Source organism: Mesoplodon mirus, assembly GCF_964341445.2.
Source record: "Mesoplodon mirus genome assembly, chromosome: 16".
NCBI lineage: Eukaryota > Metazoa > Chordata > Mammalia > Artiodactyla > Ziphiidae > Mesoplodon > Mesoplodon mirus.
Genome location: NC_138992.1, coordinates 40,697,590 through 40,716,791, shown reverse-complemented (window position 1 = coordinate 40,716,791; position 19,202 = coordinate 40,697,590). Strand labels below are relative to the sequence as shown.

Below are 19,202 nucleotides of genomic sequence, written 5' to 3'. Positions count from 1 at the left end.
ATCCACAGTCATGAGCACAGGGAATTTTTATTTCATTGTGGACCCCCTCTTTATGGGTTAATTCTACATGGGAGGCAATTTTGATAAATGATAGATAACCAGTTATCTAGTCCTTCCCTCAGCAAATGCAGAGAACCAGGAAGCAGAGACAAAGAGATCCAAGAAACAAAACCAAAGCCAATGTTTATTCTTGATTTTTGTCACTACATTTTTTGTGCTTCCTTATCTTCCTCAACTGTTAAATATATAATAACCAAAACTTTATTAATATACACATAAAGAAAACATGCGCAGCATGTGAGCATGGTAGGTAGTGAGTAAACACGGTTAGTGGCTGGTGTTTGCACCAGGGTTTATGAAGCAGGCCTCTGCATGGTCTGCAGTGGGCTCATGCTGTTCCCAAGTGCAAAATCCTCCAACGAAGAGCAACATAAGCCACGTGGGGCTAAAGGAGGCTAATAACAACAAAGAGTTTCTGTTCAAACTAAGGGACAGGTCTGCGCTTTAATTTTTTTTCCTGAGACTTAGCTTTGTTCTTTCCTCCAACAAATGTTTTAAAATTAGTGAAATACCAAAGGAGATATGGAGGAAGGAGACGCGGGATGGAATTAGAAAAAGCATAAATGGAATCCAGGATGTGCTGTGATGGATGACTGATAGATCTCTTGATGAAGAAAAAATGAACAGAGTATTTCATCAGCGCCTCTTTCCCTAAGTGGGAAAAGCACATACATTTTTGTGTTTGGATAAATAGCTAAGGCTTTTGCAGAGTGGAAAAGTGTCATGAGAAAATGGAAAATATCTCTAATGTCTACAGCACATGAAATATCTAAGAGTAATAAAATAGTAAAGGGCAAGAGGGTATATCGTAAAAAATTATAGTGTACATGTTGGATGAAAAGCAAAATTATGGGATTAAATGGTTGTGTTACTGAAATAGCACTTGGTACATAGACTCAAATATTCCTTTTCACATTCAGTTTCTCAGAGGCTTGACTTCAGATGCCTGAGCACTTTCAGCATTATTTTGGCCTTTATTCTTCTTTATCTGGAAAAACACAACTGCTAAAATTATACCTAAAAGAGAAAATTCAGAGTCAAATAGATAGAGTCTTAAAATGTACTGTCACGTTCATTTATAAAGCAGCACGTGCATAGGAAAAAATGACTCATATAGTTTCATTTTTGTTTGTGGTTCAACAAAGTTTCATTGTCCTGCTGATTAAGAGATTCTAGGCATGGGCTTTCTTGGATAAGTAAGCTTACCACTTATCTTGTTGTCAGTAAGTATGTAACAAGTCCCAAGTCATATCGAAGCTGGTGGCTATCACTGGGTCTCTATCAAGGAATATAGGACCTAATGCCTGCACTACCCTGAAGACTAAGTATGTGAGCGTCAGACAGAATTCCTGAGCTTCAGACACAGTCAATAAACGTTGATTCCAGTTCTTCTTCCTCTTCCCTAGAGGAAGTAGTCCAATGAGAAAAGCCAGAAAGCTGTTCTTAAACCAATTCACCTACCTAAAGCCTACTTTCACCACTTCCACATCAAGTATTACATTTTCTTTGCCGTGTTCCTCATCACTCCAGCTTGAGTAGACTACCTAACCTCTCTGGTTTTCCCCATCTCTGACCTACTACAAAATTACATTGTGCATTTTAGCACTAAATGTATACTATAAATCAGAGACTCATCTGGAAAAGTAAGTTGTTTTTAAGAAATTAACCTGGCAGTAAGTTTACAAGAGGAAACATGGCAAAAAAGACTGGATGCTCAGAAGCCCGTTAAGAATCTTGCAATAATCCCAACCGTCCTATTTTGAAAAAAGTAAGGATATGAACCTACAAGATCCTATTACTTCTATCTTTAGATCACCAAACTCATCCAATCTTTAACCTGTGGTAAAATTATGAGAGTAAATGGTCATGTTAGAAAACCATGGCATAAAAACTCAAAAATCCTTTCAAAATGAGAGGACAAATAGAATAAGAAAAGGCATAGAGGTAGAGGGGAGTTTGATAAGTGAGTAAACCTCAAAAGCCAGCTCAATTAGTATAAAAGGTGTGCACCAAACTGTGGTTCTCAAAGAGAAATGATGGTCACCATGCAATATTAGGATGCATAATGGTCATGTCACAAAGGCCCTTCTATGTCATAATAATGAGGAATTCGAATGGAAGGGTATAAGGAAATGAGATCCCTTTTAGAGCTGTGAATCAGAGTCCAATGTGGTAGACTGGATGGTGGCAGAAAAGACCAGATGCCAAGAGAGCAATTAAGAAGACTTAGGATAATCCCAGCTCTTCCTTTAAAAGAGAAAGGATGTGGAACTGTATAAACTCTTTACACAGGTGAATTGATGAAGTATCTACTTTTTTATTTTTAATACATCTTTTTTGGAGTATAATTGTTTCCCAATGCTGTGTTAGTTTCTGTTGTACAACAAAATGAATCAGCCATATGCATACATATATCTCCATATCCCCTCCCTCTTGAGCCTCCCTCCCACCCTCCCTATCCCATACCTCTAGGTTGTCGCAAAGCACCAAGCTGATCTCCCTGTGCTATGCAGTTGCTTCCCACAAGCTATCTATTTTACATTTGGTAGTGTGCATATGTCGATGCTACTCTCACTTCACCCCAGCTTCCCCCTTCCCACCCTGTGTCCTCAAGCCCATCCTCTGTGTCTACATCTTTATTCCTGCCCTGCCACTAGGTTTATAAGTACCATTTTCTTTTTTTTAGATTCCATATATATATACGTTAGCATACAGTGTTTGTTTTTCTCTTTCTGACTTACTTTACTCTGTACAACAGACTCTAGGTCCATCCACCTCACTACAAATAACTCAGTTTCATTTCTTCTCATGGCTGAGTAATATTTCATTCTATATATGTGCCACATCTTCTTTATCCATTCATCTGTTGATGGACACTTAGGTTGATTCCATGTCCTGGCTATTGTAAATAGTGCTGCAATGAACATTGTGGTACCTGTCTATCTTTGAATTATTGTTTTCTCAGGGTATATGCCCAGTAGTGGGATTGCTGGGTCATATGGTAGTTCTATTTTTAGTTTTTTAAGGAACCTCCATACTGTTCTCCATGGTGGTTGTATCAATTTATATTTCCACCAACAGTGCAGGAGGGTTCGCTCTTCACCACACCCTTTCCAGCATTTAATGTTTGTAGATTTTTTGATGATGGCCATTCTGACCCGTGTGAGGTGATACCTCATTGTAGCTTTGATTTGCATTTCTCTAATAATTAGTGATTTTGAGCATCTTTTCATGTGCCTCTTGGCCACCTATATGTCTTCTTTGGTGAAATACAAGTAGCTCATGGAGCTCAACAGCAAAAAACCAAACAACTCAATTAGAAAATGGGCAGAAGAAGTATCTACTTCTAATACTTAACTTGTGGTAAGGACACCAGTTGAAAGAGGGTAAGGACTACAGTAGGCACTGAGCTGTTTACAAAAAAGAAGACAGGGAACTCTGCTGTCTAGCCAGGCCAGGGGCCATGGCAGAGTGAGGCCTGTGATGCAGTGGAATTATTCTGAGATAATAAAGAACCAAGGCCCACAGTCACGAAACATAGAAAGGGGAGTTCTGCAACATTTCAGGTATGCCAGCATCTCCACTGGAAGGCTAGCTTCTACCTATTCCAACAATGGCAGACTAGACCATAAGCTCTGTGAGTGAAAGATCTGTGTATGTCTGTCACTGTGTTCCCCACCAAGCACAGTGCCTGACACATAGCAGAGGCACAGCTACTGCATTTCTTTCTCCTTCATCATGGAACCTTGGTAACTAGGCATAAAATACAATAATGTATTCTTTAAAGCCTCTTATGTTGTATTTCCCAAACTAACCAGCAAGGCAGTGATAGGTAGAGGGTGGTACTAAAGCAGTAGCTCCCAATCAGGAAAGTTGGATATGGTTTACTGGTGATCTATATTCTTGGTTATTGCCTAGATTGCCATTTCAGCAGCCCCAGACCAGTCCATGAAGTCAGACCCTGATGTGAGCTAATGTTTCCAAGGCCCAGAACAGAAATCCTTGAATCTGAGAAATTATACTCACCAATGACCAAAAGGGTGGTAAGGAGTATACCAACTGTCATGCCCACAGTGGGTATCCCAGGCATGTGAGCTGCTGGCTGGAAACACCTATCTTCCACACACTTGCAGAAAGTAACTGAAAAAGAGAACAATATTTTGTAGATAAATCTTAGAGCGAACAATTGCAGAATCCTATCTCAAAGACAAGAATTCCTACAAACTACCATATTGACAGACATTATCCCAAGTTGCCTGCAGCAAAATATCTACCTGGTAAAGAGACAGTCCCTTCCAAGGGTGGCCAACCACCATCATTGATGCGGACTGGGATGTGGTAAACTCTCTCCTCAAAGTCCGTGTGCTTGGTGGAGAGGCTGGCATGAGTTCCTGTCAGAATAGGGAAAAAATGACTGACATGGAAACACAACTGCAGGTCCCTGGATGAGCAGGAATAAAGCTCATCTCTGTATCATATAATACTAAAGTTGACTAGGAAATGGTTAGATATAAGTATGAGTTAAACTACCAAAAGTATTACCACTCCACAGGTACCCTTCATAATGTCAAAAAGGATGCTAAAGCATCCTTCAAGTTCTCAATTCATGACTTCTCTGTAGAAATGAATACTAAATATAGTAGGTTGCCATTACTCGTGGTAGTTATGTTCCATATAGTGGCCGCAAACACTGAATTAGAAAGAGAAAACATATTTGAAGAAATAACTGCTAACTTTTTTCCAAATTTGATGTAAAGTCTAAATCCTCAGATCCAAGAAGACAGACAAATCTTAGGAAAAAGAAAAATGAACAAAACTACACCAAGGCACATAATACTCAAATTACTTAAAACTAGTGAAAAAGAAAATCTTAAAGACATCCAGAGAAAAAAGACACATGACATTCAAAGGAATGAAGAAGAAACAATACAACCCAGAACACAATGGAGAAATATCTTTAAAGTACTGAAAGAAAAAAGTCTCAATAAGTTTAAAAGTATTCCAGTCAAATGTTCTCTGGTCACTACAGAATTAAATTAGAAATCAGTAACCAGGAATATGTGGGAAATCCCCACATATATGAGAACTAAATAGCCCACTTCTAAATAACCCATGTGTCACAGGAGAAATCTAAAGGGAAATTAGAACATATTTTGAACTGAATGAAAATGAAAACATATCATAGTTTATAGAATACAGCTAACATGACACTAAGAGATAAATTTATAGCACCAAATGCCTATGTTAACAAAGAAAAAGTTCTCAATTGCCTCAGCTTCCATCTAAATAAAACAAGAAGAACAAGCTAAATACAACATAAGAAGAATAAAGGAAATAACAAAGATCTGAACAATGCGATACAAAACAAAAAAATAGAGCAAAATCAATGAAACCAAAAGCTGGTTCATTGAGAATATATCAACAAAATTAATAACCTCTAGCCAGCTTGATCAGGACCAAAATAGAGGCAAAAATTTCCAATATCAGAATGAGGTGATATCACTACATATCCTGCAGATATTAAAAGAATAATAAAATAACATTATGAATAACTTTGTGCCAATAAATTAGACAAATCAAATGAAATAGAAAAATTATTTGAAAGATACAAAATAACAAGCTCAACCAAAAATAAATCTATAACTTGAGTAGCCCTATATCTATTAAAGAAATTGAATTTGTAGTTAACTTTTGGTAAGGACACCAGTTGAAAGAGGGTAAGGACTACAGTAGGCACTGAGTCCTACTGTAGAAAATTTGGGGCCAGAAGCCTTCACTGGTGAATTCTATCAAACATTAAGGAAGAAATAAAAAACAATTTTACACAAACTTCCAGGTAATTGAAGAGATAGAACCCTTCCTAACTCATTCTATGAAGCCAGCACTACTCTGATACCAAAATCAGACAAAGACACTGCAAGAAGAGAAAAATACAGACCAATATCCCTTATGAATATAGATAGAAGTATCCTTAAAATTTTAGCAGATCAAATCCAACAGCATATAAAAATGCTAATATTTCACCACCAAGTAAGCTTTATCCCAGGAAGAGAAGACTGAATTAACATCCAAAAGTTGATTGATATACTTCTCCAATTAACAGACAAAAACAACATAACCAGGGCTTCCCTGGTGGCGCAGTGGTTGAGAGTCCGCCTGCCGATGCAGGGGGCACAGGTTCGTGCCCTGGTCTGGGAAGATCCCACATGCCGCGGAGCGGCTAGGCCCGTGAGCCATGGCCGCTGAGCCTGTGCGTCTGGAGCCTGTGCTCCGCAACGGGAGAGGCCGCAACAGTGAGAGGCCTGTATACCTCTACCAAAAAAAACAAAAACAAAAAAAACCAAAAAAAACAAACAAAACCCCAAATCAACCATACAATCATCTCAATAGATGCAGAAAAAAACACCCATTCCTAATTAAAAAAACCCAAAAAACACCTCTCAGCAAGTTAAGAATAAAAGATAAAGTCCTTAGTCTGATAAAGGGAATCTACAAAAAACCTATAGCTAACTTTATACTTAATGGTGAAAGACTATGAATGCCTTCTCCCTAAAATTAGGAACAAGCCAAGTTGTTTCTGCTCTCACTACCTTCATTCAACATTGTCCTGAAGATTTTAGCTGCTAAGAAAGCAAGCTAAAGATATAAAAGCCATCCAGACTGGAAAGGAAATAAAACCTATAATTCACAGACAACATGACTGTCTATGTAGAAAATCTATGAAAACGTAAGAAAGAGAGGGAGAGAGAACTTACAAGTGAGGTCAGCAATGTTATAGGCTACAAGATCAATACACAAACATCATCAATTATATTTCCACATCCTGGAATTACTTTAAAATTTAAAATTTTTAAATATTTAAAATAACACAAACATGAAATGCTTAGGGGAAATTCTATAAGGACTACACTTGAAAATTAAAACACATTGCTCAGAGAAAGTAACGAAGACCTAAATAAGTGGAGACATAATCATATTCATGGATTGAAAATTTCAATTTTGTTAAAATGTAAATTCTCCCCCAAATTCAGCTCTAGATTCACACAATCTCAATCACAATCTGCATAGGTTTTTGGGGTAGAAATAGACAAGTTCAATTCTAAAATTTATATAGAAATGCAAAATAAATGTTTTGAAAAATAACAAAGTGAGGACATTTACACTACCTGATTTCAGGTCTTATTATTGAGCTGCAGTAATCAAAACATTAGAGTATTGCTATAAAGACAAAGAGATCAATGAAACAGAAAAGAAAGTCCAGAAATAGACTCATATATATGTGGTCACTTGATTTTTGACAAAGCTGCCAAGACAATTCAATGTGAAAATGATATTTTCAATAAATAGTGTTTATAGCCATGACTGTAAAAGCTAAAACTATAAGACCTCTGGGAGAAAAAAAATTAGAAAAATTTAGTGACCTTGGCAAAAATTTCTTAAACAATACACAAAATAGTCACAAATTATAGAAGAAAAAAATCAGTAAACCAGATGTCATCAAAAAAATTTACTTTGCTCTTCAAAAGGCACTGCTACAAAATAAAAATGTAAGCCATGGCCTGGGAAAAAGTATTTATAAACATATATCTGACAAAGAACTTGAATCTAGACTATATAAAGAATGTTTATGACTCAACAACAGAAGCCAAACTGCTAAATATTTTAAGCAGGCACAATATTTGACCAGACACTACACCAGTGAAGATATATGGCTGGCAAATAAGCATATGAAAAGATGTTAAACACCATTAGTCATTAAGAAAATATAAATTAAAACCATAATGACCCAGCAATTCCACTCCTGGGCATATACCCTGAGAACACCATACTTCAGAAAGCGTCATGTACCACAATGTTCATTGCAGCTCTATTTACAATAGCCAGGACATGGAAGCTACCTAAGTGTCCATTGACAGATGAATGCGTAAAGAAGATGTGCACATATATACAATGGAATATTACTCAGCCATAAAAAGAAGCAAAACTGAGTTATTTGTAGTGAGGTGGATGGATCTAGAGTCTGTCATACAGAGTGAAGTCAGTCAGAAAGAGAAAAACAAATACCGTATGCTAACACATATATATGGAATCTAAGAAAAAAAAAGGTCATGAAGAACCTAGGGGCAAGACGGGAATAAAGACACAGACCTACTTGAGAATGGACTTGAAGATATGGGGAGGGGGAAGGGTAAGCTGTGACAAAGTGAGAGAGTTGCATGGACATATATATACAACCAAACGTAAAATAGATAGCTAGTGGGAAGCAGCCGCATAGCACAGGGAGATCAGCTCGGTGCTTTGTGACCACCTAGAGGGGTGGGATAGGGAGGGTGGGAGAGAGGGAGACCCAAGAGGGAAGAGATATGGGAACATATGTATATGTATAACTGATTCACTTTGTTATAAAGCAGAAAATAACACACCATTGTAAAGCAGTTATACTCCAAAATAAAGATGTTTAAAAAAAAAACCAAGTTAATAAATATGTTAACAACTCATATAACCATATTTAAAAAAACATAATGAAATAACTACACTCCCACTACAATGGCTAAAATTAAAAAGACTGAGCATAGCAAGCACTGGGAAGAATACTAAGCAACTAGAATTCTCATTCACTGGTGGGAATGTAAAATGTTCCAGACTATTCGGGAAGCAATTTGATATTCTCTTAAAAATTTGACTGTATGGCTACCATATTATGACTTGTAGGTATTTACCCAAGAAAAATGAAAGCATAGCTCCTACAAAGCACTTGTTCACAAATGTTCATAGCAGCTTTTAAGCAATTTAAGTAATAATCAATATGTTAATGAATAATGAATCATGATATAGTCATACAATGGAATACTATTCTATAATATAAAGGAGTGAAGTGTTGATATATGCAACGACATGGTGAAATCCCCAAATATGTATACTAAGTGATATTCACCAAACAAAAAAAGAGTACATGTTGTTATTTTATTTAGATAAAATTCTTGAAAATGCAAACAATAGTGACAGGAAGCAGATCAGTGATTACCTGGGGGTGAGGGATAGGCAGTGTGGGGTGGAAAATAGGGATTGCAGCAGAGCATGAATAAAACTTTGGGGGTGGTGGAACTGTTCTTATCTGATTGTGCTGATGGCTTCAATGGTATATACATATATTGATTTTTATAAAATTGTATGCTTTAAATATGTGCTGTTAATTGTAAGTCAATTATATTTCAATAAAGCTCTTTTTAAAAATCATGATGAGTGGGTTTCCCTATTGCGCAGTGGTTAAGAATCCACCTGCCAATGCAGGGGACACGGGTTCAAGCCCTGGTCCGGGAAGATCCCACATGCCGTGGAGCAACTAAGCCCATGCACCACACTACTGAGTTTGCACTCTAGAGCCCGTGCGCCACAACTACTGAGCCCGTGCGCCACAACTACTGAAGCCCTCATGCCTAGAACCCATGCTCAGCAACAAGAGAAGCCACCTCAATGAGAAGCCCGCGCACCGCACCCAAGAGCAGCCCCCCGCTCGCCGCAACTAGAGAAAGCCCGCGCAGCAAGGAAGACTCAACACAGCCAAAAATAAAAATAAATAAAATAAATAAATTTATTTTTTAAAAAGTCATGATGAAACCTGTTTCTCAACTGCCATTGGAAATTTTGCAATGTTGCTCTGATTGTCCAACTATTCATGTACCCTAAGAGAGATGTTGTGTATTAATAATCTTTCTTTCCTCCAAACCCCGGGGGCTTTCAACCCTCTGGAGAGCTTGCCTGTGCAAGTTTCCACAGCATGAACTTTCTTCCTGGAGCGTGGAAGAAAGCTCTGTGTCGAGTGCTGCATGCATACCAAGGCAAAGAAAAACTCATTCCATCGCCCATCAGTGTTTTTCTCGATGTTCTTTTGACAACTCACCATTGATTTTGGAAACTTCCCAGTCTTTTTGTAAGCTTTCACTGCCAAGGGAAAATGTAAAGTGTCGACCCCGAAATGACTGCTGATCATCATCAGTGGCCTCGAAAATGAGGCTTCCGGGTGCTTTAGGGGGATAGCAGAAGAACAAGCCTGTGTATTCCTTGACCAGCCGTGGCGGGTTGTCGTTCACATCCATGAGGGTCAGGTGGAATTGCACCGTGGAGCTCAAGGAGGATCCACCTAAGGAATTGAATCATTGAAATATGGTATCTGCTTTCTCATTCTCCTCTCAATAAGAAAGGATATTTCCTTTTCTTTAAAAAAAAATTTACAATTCAGACCTAGTTTCATTTTCTGCTTAGAAAGTCTTGATAATAATAAGAAGTATGTGCTAATATTTTATATTCATTACTTCAGAACAACACTGGTGTACGTTTACAGATGAGAAGACTGAGCTTCAGAGAAGTTGTGTGACTTGCCCAAGGTCACATAGCGGTAAAGAGACTTCCAACCCAGGGGATCTGACTCTAGAGCCCACACCTTTAATTGCTCAACACTGACTTAGGCATGTTCGTTAAGTTTTCTAAGGCTCATTTCTTCAGCTGTAAAACGTGACTTTATGAGGATCTGACATGTATTCTTAGAAAATTGTACAGAGCTGTACAAATGTTATTTGCTGTGTTATCGTGGAGAAAATTTTGACCTCTGTAGCGTGAACAATTGGTAACTGTGTGATCATGGGCAAGTTACTTCTCAGTACCTTGGTTTCTTCATACATCAAATACGGTCAATAATAGTACCTACCCCATAGTGTTGTATGAGGGGTAAGTGCTTAGAACAGGATGGTCAGTACAACGTAGACACTTACTGTTCTCATTCTCCCTGATGTTTCTACAATTTCTGACTCCGACCTGCTTCAATTCCAGCAAACCCTATTTGCCTGCTTTTCTTGTCGGCTGTCTCCTTAACCAAAGGAGGAAGTCATTTCATCAATGTGTATCATTTCAGGGCCAACAACTGCAAACAGAGCAGGGTTTTGAACCCTGGTTTTGATTCATGAAACTTCTAAAATGTGAGAGGCCTTTAGGACACATCCAAAGCAAAGTGCTGACCCCACATTACATTTTAGCGGAAGGCACAGCACAAAGGCTTAGCCAGAAACTTCCTGCTGATTGAATCAGGAACTTTTAAATTGAGAGTTAAATTTATGGAGTGTGATAGTGGTATGTGCTAGAAGCACATCAACTAGAAGTAAGAGAGAGAGCCAGTCCCCGACCTGCCTCAGCGAGGCCCGTCCACTCACACACCACCATTCCAAGTTCGACACACGCTTCTGCATGTTTACCCTCATTGGTTTAACGTGACTGCAGTACTTTTGTTTTTCTTCATCTTTTCACAGACAGGGACCATTTTCATGATTCCCACCTATTGGAATGTTCCACATTCTAGCTCCCAACCCTGGGCTTCACATTTTGAAAGTTTCCTTCTTTGTTATAAAACTATATTTATTTAGTCATAATTTGTTCAATTCTAATTTTTTGGTAAGCCAGGCAGATATATTTATTGTCTAATTAGAGGCTCTGACCAGCATAAGATCAACAGGATCCCGACTCCAAGTTGGAAAATTCCATTTAAACATAAAGAAACTCAGTGTTTTAATCATGAGCCTTATCACTGGTAGGCATAATATTCCTGTGAGTTTATTTTTATAGCTATATAAGATTCAAACATCCTTGGCTTATCTTTATAATAAATCTTTCCTTTCAAAAGTTCACCTGGTTTCATCAAAACAGATATCCAGGGCCACCCAAATCTACCAAGTCAGAATCTGCAAGGTGAATTCCTATCTGTATTGAACAAGCTCCCGGGTGATTCTGGCATATATAAAGTTGAGAACATTGAACAAAACATTTTATGTTTCAAAAGGATGAGACCTCGGTCACTGCAATTTAAGCCTGAAGGAGCAAGTAATAGTCTAGGTAGGCAGATCAGTGGTTTGACCCTGCTCCCTGGAGAAACCCACAACCACTTTGGAGGAAGGGAGGTAGCTCAGTGGGGACACAGGAACCTTCCTAGAAGCTGTGGTCCCTTCAGGACACCACAGAGTGAGCAGCAGCCCTGAAGCCTAGCCAGCCTCCAGGTGCATCCCTGCCTGAAAGAGCCCTGCTAACGGGCACGGGGGTTCTCATCTTGAACAAAACCGAGAAGGTGTGAACACTTCTCTCCACTTTTGTACCCTTCTCATTTTTCCACTGTAAGATATTCTGACAATTTGACCCAGTTTCCCACCCACCTCACCCTCCTTCCCATTTCTACTGATGTAGCCCCTAATCATTTGTGTTACCTTTTATTTATTATTTTTTAAATTTCTTTATTTAGGCTCACCTACTTCTGTTGCCACCACTTGTACCTGATACAGACTTTCAGCTTCCCTGTCCAGCGGAGTCACACTAAAGATCTCGCCGGTGACGGGGTCAATTTTTAGCCAACCTCTCTTGTCACCTCTTAATGAATAACTTTAGTAAGAGAAAAGAGCAAAAGGAAGCCCACATTACTCTGCATGAAAATGTAAAGACAGTTTATACATCACTATGCTATTATAACAGTACCATGCCTTGCATATTACTGACAACGTATTTAAAGAAGCATGATCTAATATTATTACTGCTTATCTGCATACCATCTGCCTTCAAAGGGAGGATTTGTTCATCCTTACAAAGTGGTTTTTGCACTTGTTTTAAAAGAAAAGGTATAGTCACAAACTCTAGCAGAAAAAAAGTTAAACTTTTCTGGCAATCAAAGAATTTCAATTAAAACAACCTGGAATTATCTTTTAAAATTGATTAGCAAACCGCCCCCTCTCAAAATTTGAACACTCATTGGTGGAAATGTGTGAATGGGTGGGTACTCAGAGGCTACCGGTGGGTGGCGCAGTGAATTCCTCATTCAGCAGACATCTATTGAGGGCTTAGCAAATATCAGGCTGTGGACCAAGAGAGATTACAAAAAGGGGTTCTAGGCCAGTGGAGGAGATAGACACTGAGACAGATAATTCCAGTAAAATGTGGTGAATACGAAGAGGCCATGTGGAATCCCAAATAAGTTAATGGGAATCAGAGAAGTCTTTCTGAAAGAGTAGATGTTAACTAAAGCAAGAAAAAGAAGGATGCTTTAAGCAGAAGGAATTGTATGAACTAAGGCTGAGAGGCCAAGGAGTATCTTAGCGTGTGGAGGCATCAGACATTCCAGCAGTGGTGGGATAAAATATCAACAGGACGCAGTGGATGGCAAAAGATGAAGCCAGAGGTGTTGGAAAGAGCTGGATCATGAGAAGCAGTGGGCAGCCAGGGAATGGTGGTAAGCAGGACAGTGACCTAGTCATGTCTGTGTCTTCAATGGAACTCATTGGTAGGTGTATGAAAGGTGAATTTGAGAGAGACAAGCCTAGAACCACAGGAAAACCCATTTCTATAGCCTTTTGGGAACAACACATCAGAGCCATAGGATGTCTATATCTTTAGGTCAAAGAATCCCACCTCTGGATATGTTCTCCAAGTAAAAAACAATTGAACAGAAGTTAAGAAAAAGAATTAGATACATACATTCAAAACTTTTCTAGAATTAAAAAAAAAATACTGGAAGCAACCTACATGTCCAGTCGTAGGAGAATGATTAAGAAGTTATAATGTGTTAGTTCAAATTAATTTTTCCCCAGTGTTAGAATATTCTATATGCCAAGCACTGTGTTAGGTTATGTGTATGGTCGGTGAATTAAAAATTCCTATGTAGTCGGGATTTCTGAGTGAGATAGACACCCTTTGGAGGGTTTTCAGAGGAGTCACATGATCTGATTTACTTTTTTAAAGACCCACACTCTGACTGCAGTGAATGGACTCAGGGAGGGGTGGAGGAGATGATTTTGGTGACCTGGACCATTGCAGAAGTGGTGAGAAGCAGGTGGATTCTGGATATGTTTCAATGAAAGAATCTCTAATATTTACTGATATATTGGATTAGGAGCCATTGGGTGTTAATGGATTCTAAGTCTGTGGACCTGAAAGAAAGAAAAGAATTAAATTGCTCAGGCTTTGGCAGCTTTGGAGTCATCCTTAATTCTTAACTGACTCATTACTAGCATTTGAACTACTGATTATTCCTCATTCATGAAGTACTTTTTTCATTTGTCTCTTACAGGACACTACCTTTCTCAGTCTTCTTTCTCATCTCCTGATTTTAACTTAATAGTACATATGTTATATCTTTTCCTGGATCCATCTGAGGAATGATCTTAAATGCCTTTGTTTTCTCCACTCATAAACTCAAATTTTTACTCACTTGTCTCTGACTAATAACTTTCATAGCATTCTCATAAGGGAGATAGAATCATTTGTTAAACAACAAATGGTTGTTAAATTAGGAACATTTTGTGCCCCATCATAATTAGTGACATGTATGGAGCAGTATCTACACTATCCATACAGTACAACCCGTCTTCTTTCCTTTCTCATATTTGTCTTTATGAAAGTTGACAAGTGCTTGCAGAGCAAAACAGTAGGTGGGATCTTTACTCTGACAGACAATAAGAAAAAGGTCTTGGAACTGATTCCAATTGCCTAAATGATCACTCAATGGGAGGCAAAACTCCCCTTAAATGTTTAGAGGCACTTAAGGAATTGTCATTCATAACCACATGCATGGGTTTTAAGTCACGCTAAAATATTTGTCATGCCATGGACAGTAGGACTGATGTTATACAATAGAAGCAAAAGATCCGGGTTCAAGTCCTATCTGTGTGCTTATTAACTAGATGATCTTAAAAAGGTTATAGATATTGATACAGATATGGATACATACACATACATGTGTTAGCTTAGAAAAATTAATTATCATTGTACATATTTAAGGCAAATCTGTGTGGGTTCTATTGCACTGAAAAAAAAAAAAGATTGAGAATTGCTAAGATAGAAAGAGTTACACATCTTGTTTAACCTTCTTAGCCCATGTACTCATCTCTCCAGGGCTGAGTTCTGGAATGAGTCTTGTTGCCCCAGACCTGCTCTCTGCAAAGCTGAGGATCCTATACAACCCCCTTTGAGAAGATTCCCTTCACCCTGTCAGGTGGCTGAGTCTGCCCAGTCAGGTTTTTGCTTTATTCTTCTGTTTAGAACTCCAGTTCGCCTTAGGGGCTGGAACTCTTCCCCAGACCCTGGTCCCATGACTGGTCCAGACAGAGGGCCTAGCTGTGGACAGCCCAGTCTCTAGACCCCACTTCCTGAACTCACCAGCTGTCAGCTGGGACCTGCAGTAGGCAGGTTGGGGTGGAATCTGACCCGCTTCCCGCTTGCCCGAGCCTGGATTCTCACTGGTGCCCCCCAGGGTACTGGCACCTGCCAGAACCAAGGGCAGATTCACCAAGTGCACTGGGACATGGCCTCAGATTGCTGGCTGCTCCCTTAGGGGAGAGTCCTGGAGTCAGGCCAGCTTCTCTGCCCTTCCCAGCCCTTCCTCCTCCCCACCATCTGTGGTCACAGCACACGGCTAGGCCTGCCCAGCACTGCTCTCCTCTACCTTATGTCCAGACCTTCCGGATCCTTGGCAGTCACGTTGCCCACTTTAGTGCCTTTAGCCACATCCTCTCTGACTTTTGCTTGGTATACTTGTTGGGAAAATTGCGGTGCTTCATTCACATCTGTCACAATAAGTCTGAATGTAGCAGAAGAGCTGGCATTGTACTGTACACCAGGCACCAGAGGCTCAGGATTTTCTGCTTGGAACACAATATTGTAAACGGCTGCTGCTTCAAAATCAAGAGGCTGTGTAGGGAAAAAAAAAGAAGGAAAATTAATTGGGGGATAATTAGCTCTCTTAAGATTCATTCCCTATGTTCCTTGAAAAACGCTTACAGAGCAGCAGTTCTTAATTTAGTGTCAGCAAAAACTTACTTTTCAGGATACTAGAGCCGTGGAAAAGTTTTTGCTGCAGGACTTTTCAGGACTTTTAATATGCTAATGTGTGTTCCAACTCTCCTAGAAGAGGAAATCAATGCAGCACTCCTCAAATTTATTAACCCTTGAGTAATTCATTCATTCAGCAGAAACTTACTGATTCTCTGAAGATGGTTCTCAGAAGTCATTGGGAAATGCTTATGCAGAGATTTTCACATTGGTGGAGGATGATTTCCCAGAAACCTCAGGACTTAAACCTCAAAATAAAAGACTTTAAACTCATGGAGGGTGGGAGAGTTTAGCAGACACAATCAAGAGATCGATGGTCTGCTCTGGTTCAAGCCATGTCGGACAGGACCAGGAATGAAAATCAAGAAACTAATTTTGGTTTAGTTTGAGGAAGAATTTAACAGTTAGGGCTACCCAAGACAGAAAGAGTTGCTTCAAAAAGCAAGTTCCTAACTCTGGAAGCCTTCAAGAATAAGCTTAGGGGCTTCCCTGGTGGCGCAGTGGTTGAGAATCTGCCTGCCAATGCAGGGGACACGGGTTCGAGCCCTGGTCTGGGAAGATCCCACATGCCGCGGAGCAACTGGGCCTGTGAGCCACAATTACTGAGCCTGCGCGTCTGGAGCCTGTGCTCCGCAACAAGAGAGGCCGCGATAGTGAGAGGCCCGCGCACCGCGATGAAGAGTGGCCCCCGCTTGCCACAATGAGAGAAAGCCCTCGCACAGAAACGAAGACCCAACACAGCCATAAATAAATAAAGCAAACTGTCAACAAGTAAAAGTAAAACACTAAAAAAAAAAAAAAAAAAAAAAAAAAGAATAAGCTTAAACAATACATGTCAGGCTAGCATAAAAGGACTTAAGTATCATTTAAGCAATTGGTTTTTTTAAAAATATCACCACCCAAACGATTGGTTTACATTCTTTGAAGGTTCCTCTCAAGGCAGAATCAATAATTCTATGGGGAAAAAGTCCTAATCCTAGAGACCTGCTGAGGAGTGAGACAACCCTAAAGTAGGGCTTTTAAAGGGGGAAGAAAGGGTTTCCTGGGATCCATGAACTCCTAGAAACCAAAATCTAAATATTGTATTGTTAAAAAGAAACAGGAGGACCCCAGTGGGGTCACTTGTGCTAAACCCCATGTCAACAAACCAAAACTTAATACCTAACCTAATTACAGTCTCAACCCCTGCCCAGAAATGCAACCTTTAACCAATCAACCTGGAATTACTCCATCAGAACTAGTGAGGTAATCTGCCCAATAGGTCCTTTTGTTCCCTTTAGGAGGGCAACCTTGCCTGAAACAATGCATTCTTTGCTAATAATTTCCTTTTTCCGCCTCCTTTCTGCCTTTAATAACCTCTCCTTTTCTACAGCTTGGCGGAGGTTCTTTCTATTTGCTAGATTGCTAATGTCCAATCCATTAATTGTTTACTAAAGCCAACTGGATCCTTAAATTTCCTCAGTTGAATTTTTGTTAACAAATTTGGTGGCAGTGGTGGGATTGAAGGAGATTTACAACAGCTTTGAGGACAATAAGAAACACAGGTGTGGTACCCCTCAAAAACTCTAAGTTCACTGTCTTTTTTGCCATTTCCAAGAGCTGGGGGTAAACCCCTCCAAGCTCCACTCTCTTTGTGTTTAGCTTCTGATCCAGTTGGCTTTCCAGTCCAGGGCTCAGTGGGTCAACTTGAGCTGGCAGATGGTTCCATGCAGTATCTGAGTCCCTAGCCCTTGGTTCTGTCTGAAGTTCCCCTCGGTTGTATAGAATCCTTTTCCTTAGTTCCAGTCCACAGTCCCCATTTACTGGAGTCTGTTGACTTAATCCATGCTGGGAATTGCTGATGGTGTGCACAACCTTCTCTTGGTCAGTCTGCAGTAACATCTCTTGGTTACCTCTGGTGTGTTAAGGTGTACATGTTTGTTTGTCTTATTTTGTGTAGGTAAGGGCTATTGCTAGCAGAGATCTCAGAAGCCAAAAAAAAAAAAAAAAAAGCTGCAAAATTTGGTGGGTACAGATGGAGCATTTAAGGACTGTTAGAGTGCTCACCACCTAACTCAAAGACTCCTGTATTAGGATAAGTTGGTCATAGAACAGGTTAGATTGATACAGACCACCTGCCAACCTAAAGAAAATTTCTGTGCAACAAGGTACAATACATGGTAAAACAACGCACAATTCCCAAGTCAGTGGCACAGCCCTTTTAGGTATTAGTTCAGCATAGCTAATGGGATCCATAAACTCTAAATTTAGAGTTAAGTGCACCACCTTCCAGCATACCTGCTATTTTATGTCTAAAAACTATGTCTCAGGAGCTATAAATACCTACAAAAAAATGGCCAAAATTTTACTAAAGACAACCTAGAATTTTGTGCATAAGAACTTGGCTTGGTAACCATCAGACTGAGGTCCCAAATATGGATGAACAGAAAGTAATGGAAGTTGAACTCCATTTGCTGCTAAGCGTCCTAGCAAACGTTCCAATTAGATAAAAGCATTTAAGAACTGCACTTAGGGCTTCCCTGGTGGCGCAGTGGTTGAGAGTCCGCCTGCCGATGCAGGGGACACGGGTTCGTGTCCATGTCCGGGAAGATCCCACATGCTGCGGAGCGGCTGGGCCCGTGAGCCATGGTCGCTGAGCCTGCGCGTCCGGAGCCTGTGCTGTGCAACGGGAGAGGCCACAACAGTGAGAGGCTCGCGTACCGCAAAAAAAAAAAAAAAAAAAAAAAAAAAAGAATTGCGCTTAAAATCAAGGAATACCTATTTTAATTGGCATGCAGAAGCCTCTAAAAGACTTAAAAATTCCAAAATAGTGTCATTGAAAATTTCATTGCAAAAGGCTAATAAAAAATGAGAGCTATAAAGGGTACCCCAAAAAGACTATAGGACTGACATAATTCCTACTGCTCCCCTCCATCCTCCTTTATTTGAATATTCATTCTGGTAATCTTCTGTCTGAATTGCCTCTCCACTCTGAAGAAACTATTAATTAGTTACCTTTTATTAATAAAACAAGAGCTTGGCTTGGCTTTCTGCCTACCTAGGGCAAGCAGGCTGTCAGTTTTTTCCTTTTGCTATCTTTGGGAGTAACTCTGGATCCTAGAAAGGTAGTAACCTTTGCACCCTCTTTGAGGATACCTCTTGGGTCATGGAGTTCTTTAATACTGCCAGAAACATTTACCATTTAAATAGGCTGAAAACTGACAAGCTATTTATGATGTCATTTAGGTTTCAACCCAATTCCGTGAGGAATCAAGAGCAATTCTTTTCATCTTACAAATCTTTGCAAA

At 39.6% G+C, this 19,202-nt stretch overlaps 1 protein-coding gene across 1 annotated transcript in view; it reads right to left on the bottom strand.

The window, feature by feature from the left end:
* Nucleotides 1-976: 976 nt before the first annotated feature.
* The window catches only part of CDH17 (cadherin 17), a gene marked incomplete at its 3' end in the record, with an annotated part of 84,912 nt that continues 66,686 nt past the window's right edge, over nt 977-19,202 (bottom strand). The window contains exons 13-18 of the mRNA XM_082601163.1: nt 15,530-15,774; nt 12,347-12,477; nt 9,962-10,201; nt 4,335-4,451; nt 4,087-4,200; nt 977-1,077 (exon numbers count right to left, since the gene is read on the bottom strand). Coding sequence (XP_082457289.1) covers nt 977-1,077; nt 4,087-4,200; nt 4,335-4,451; nt 9,962-10,201; nt 12,347-12,477; nt 15,530-15,774 — 948 coding nt within the window. The remainder of the gene's footprint in view (nt 1,078-4,086; nt 4,201-4,334; nt 4,452-9,961; nt 10,202-12,346; nt 12,478-15,529; nt 15,775-19,202) is intronic.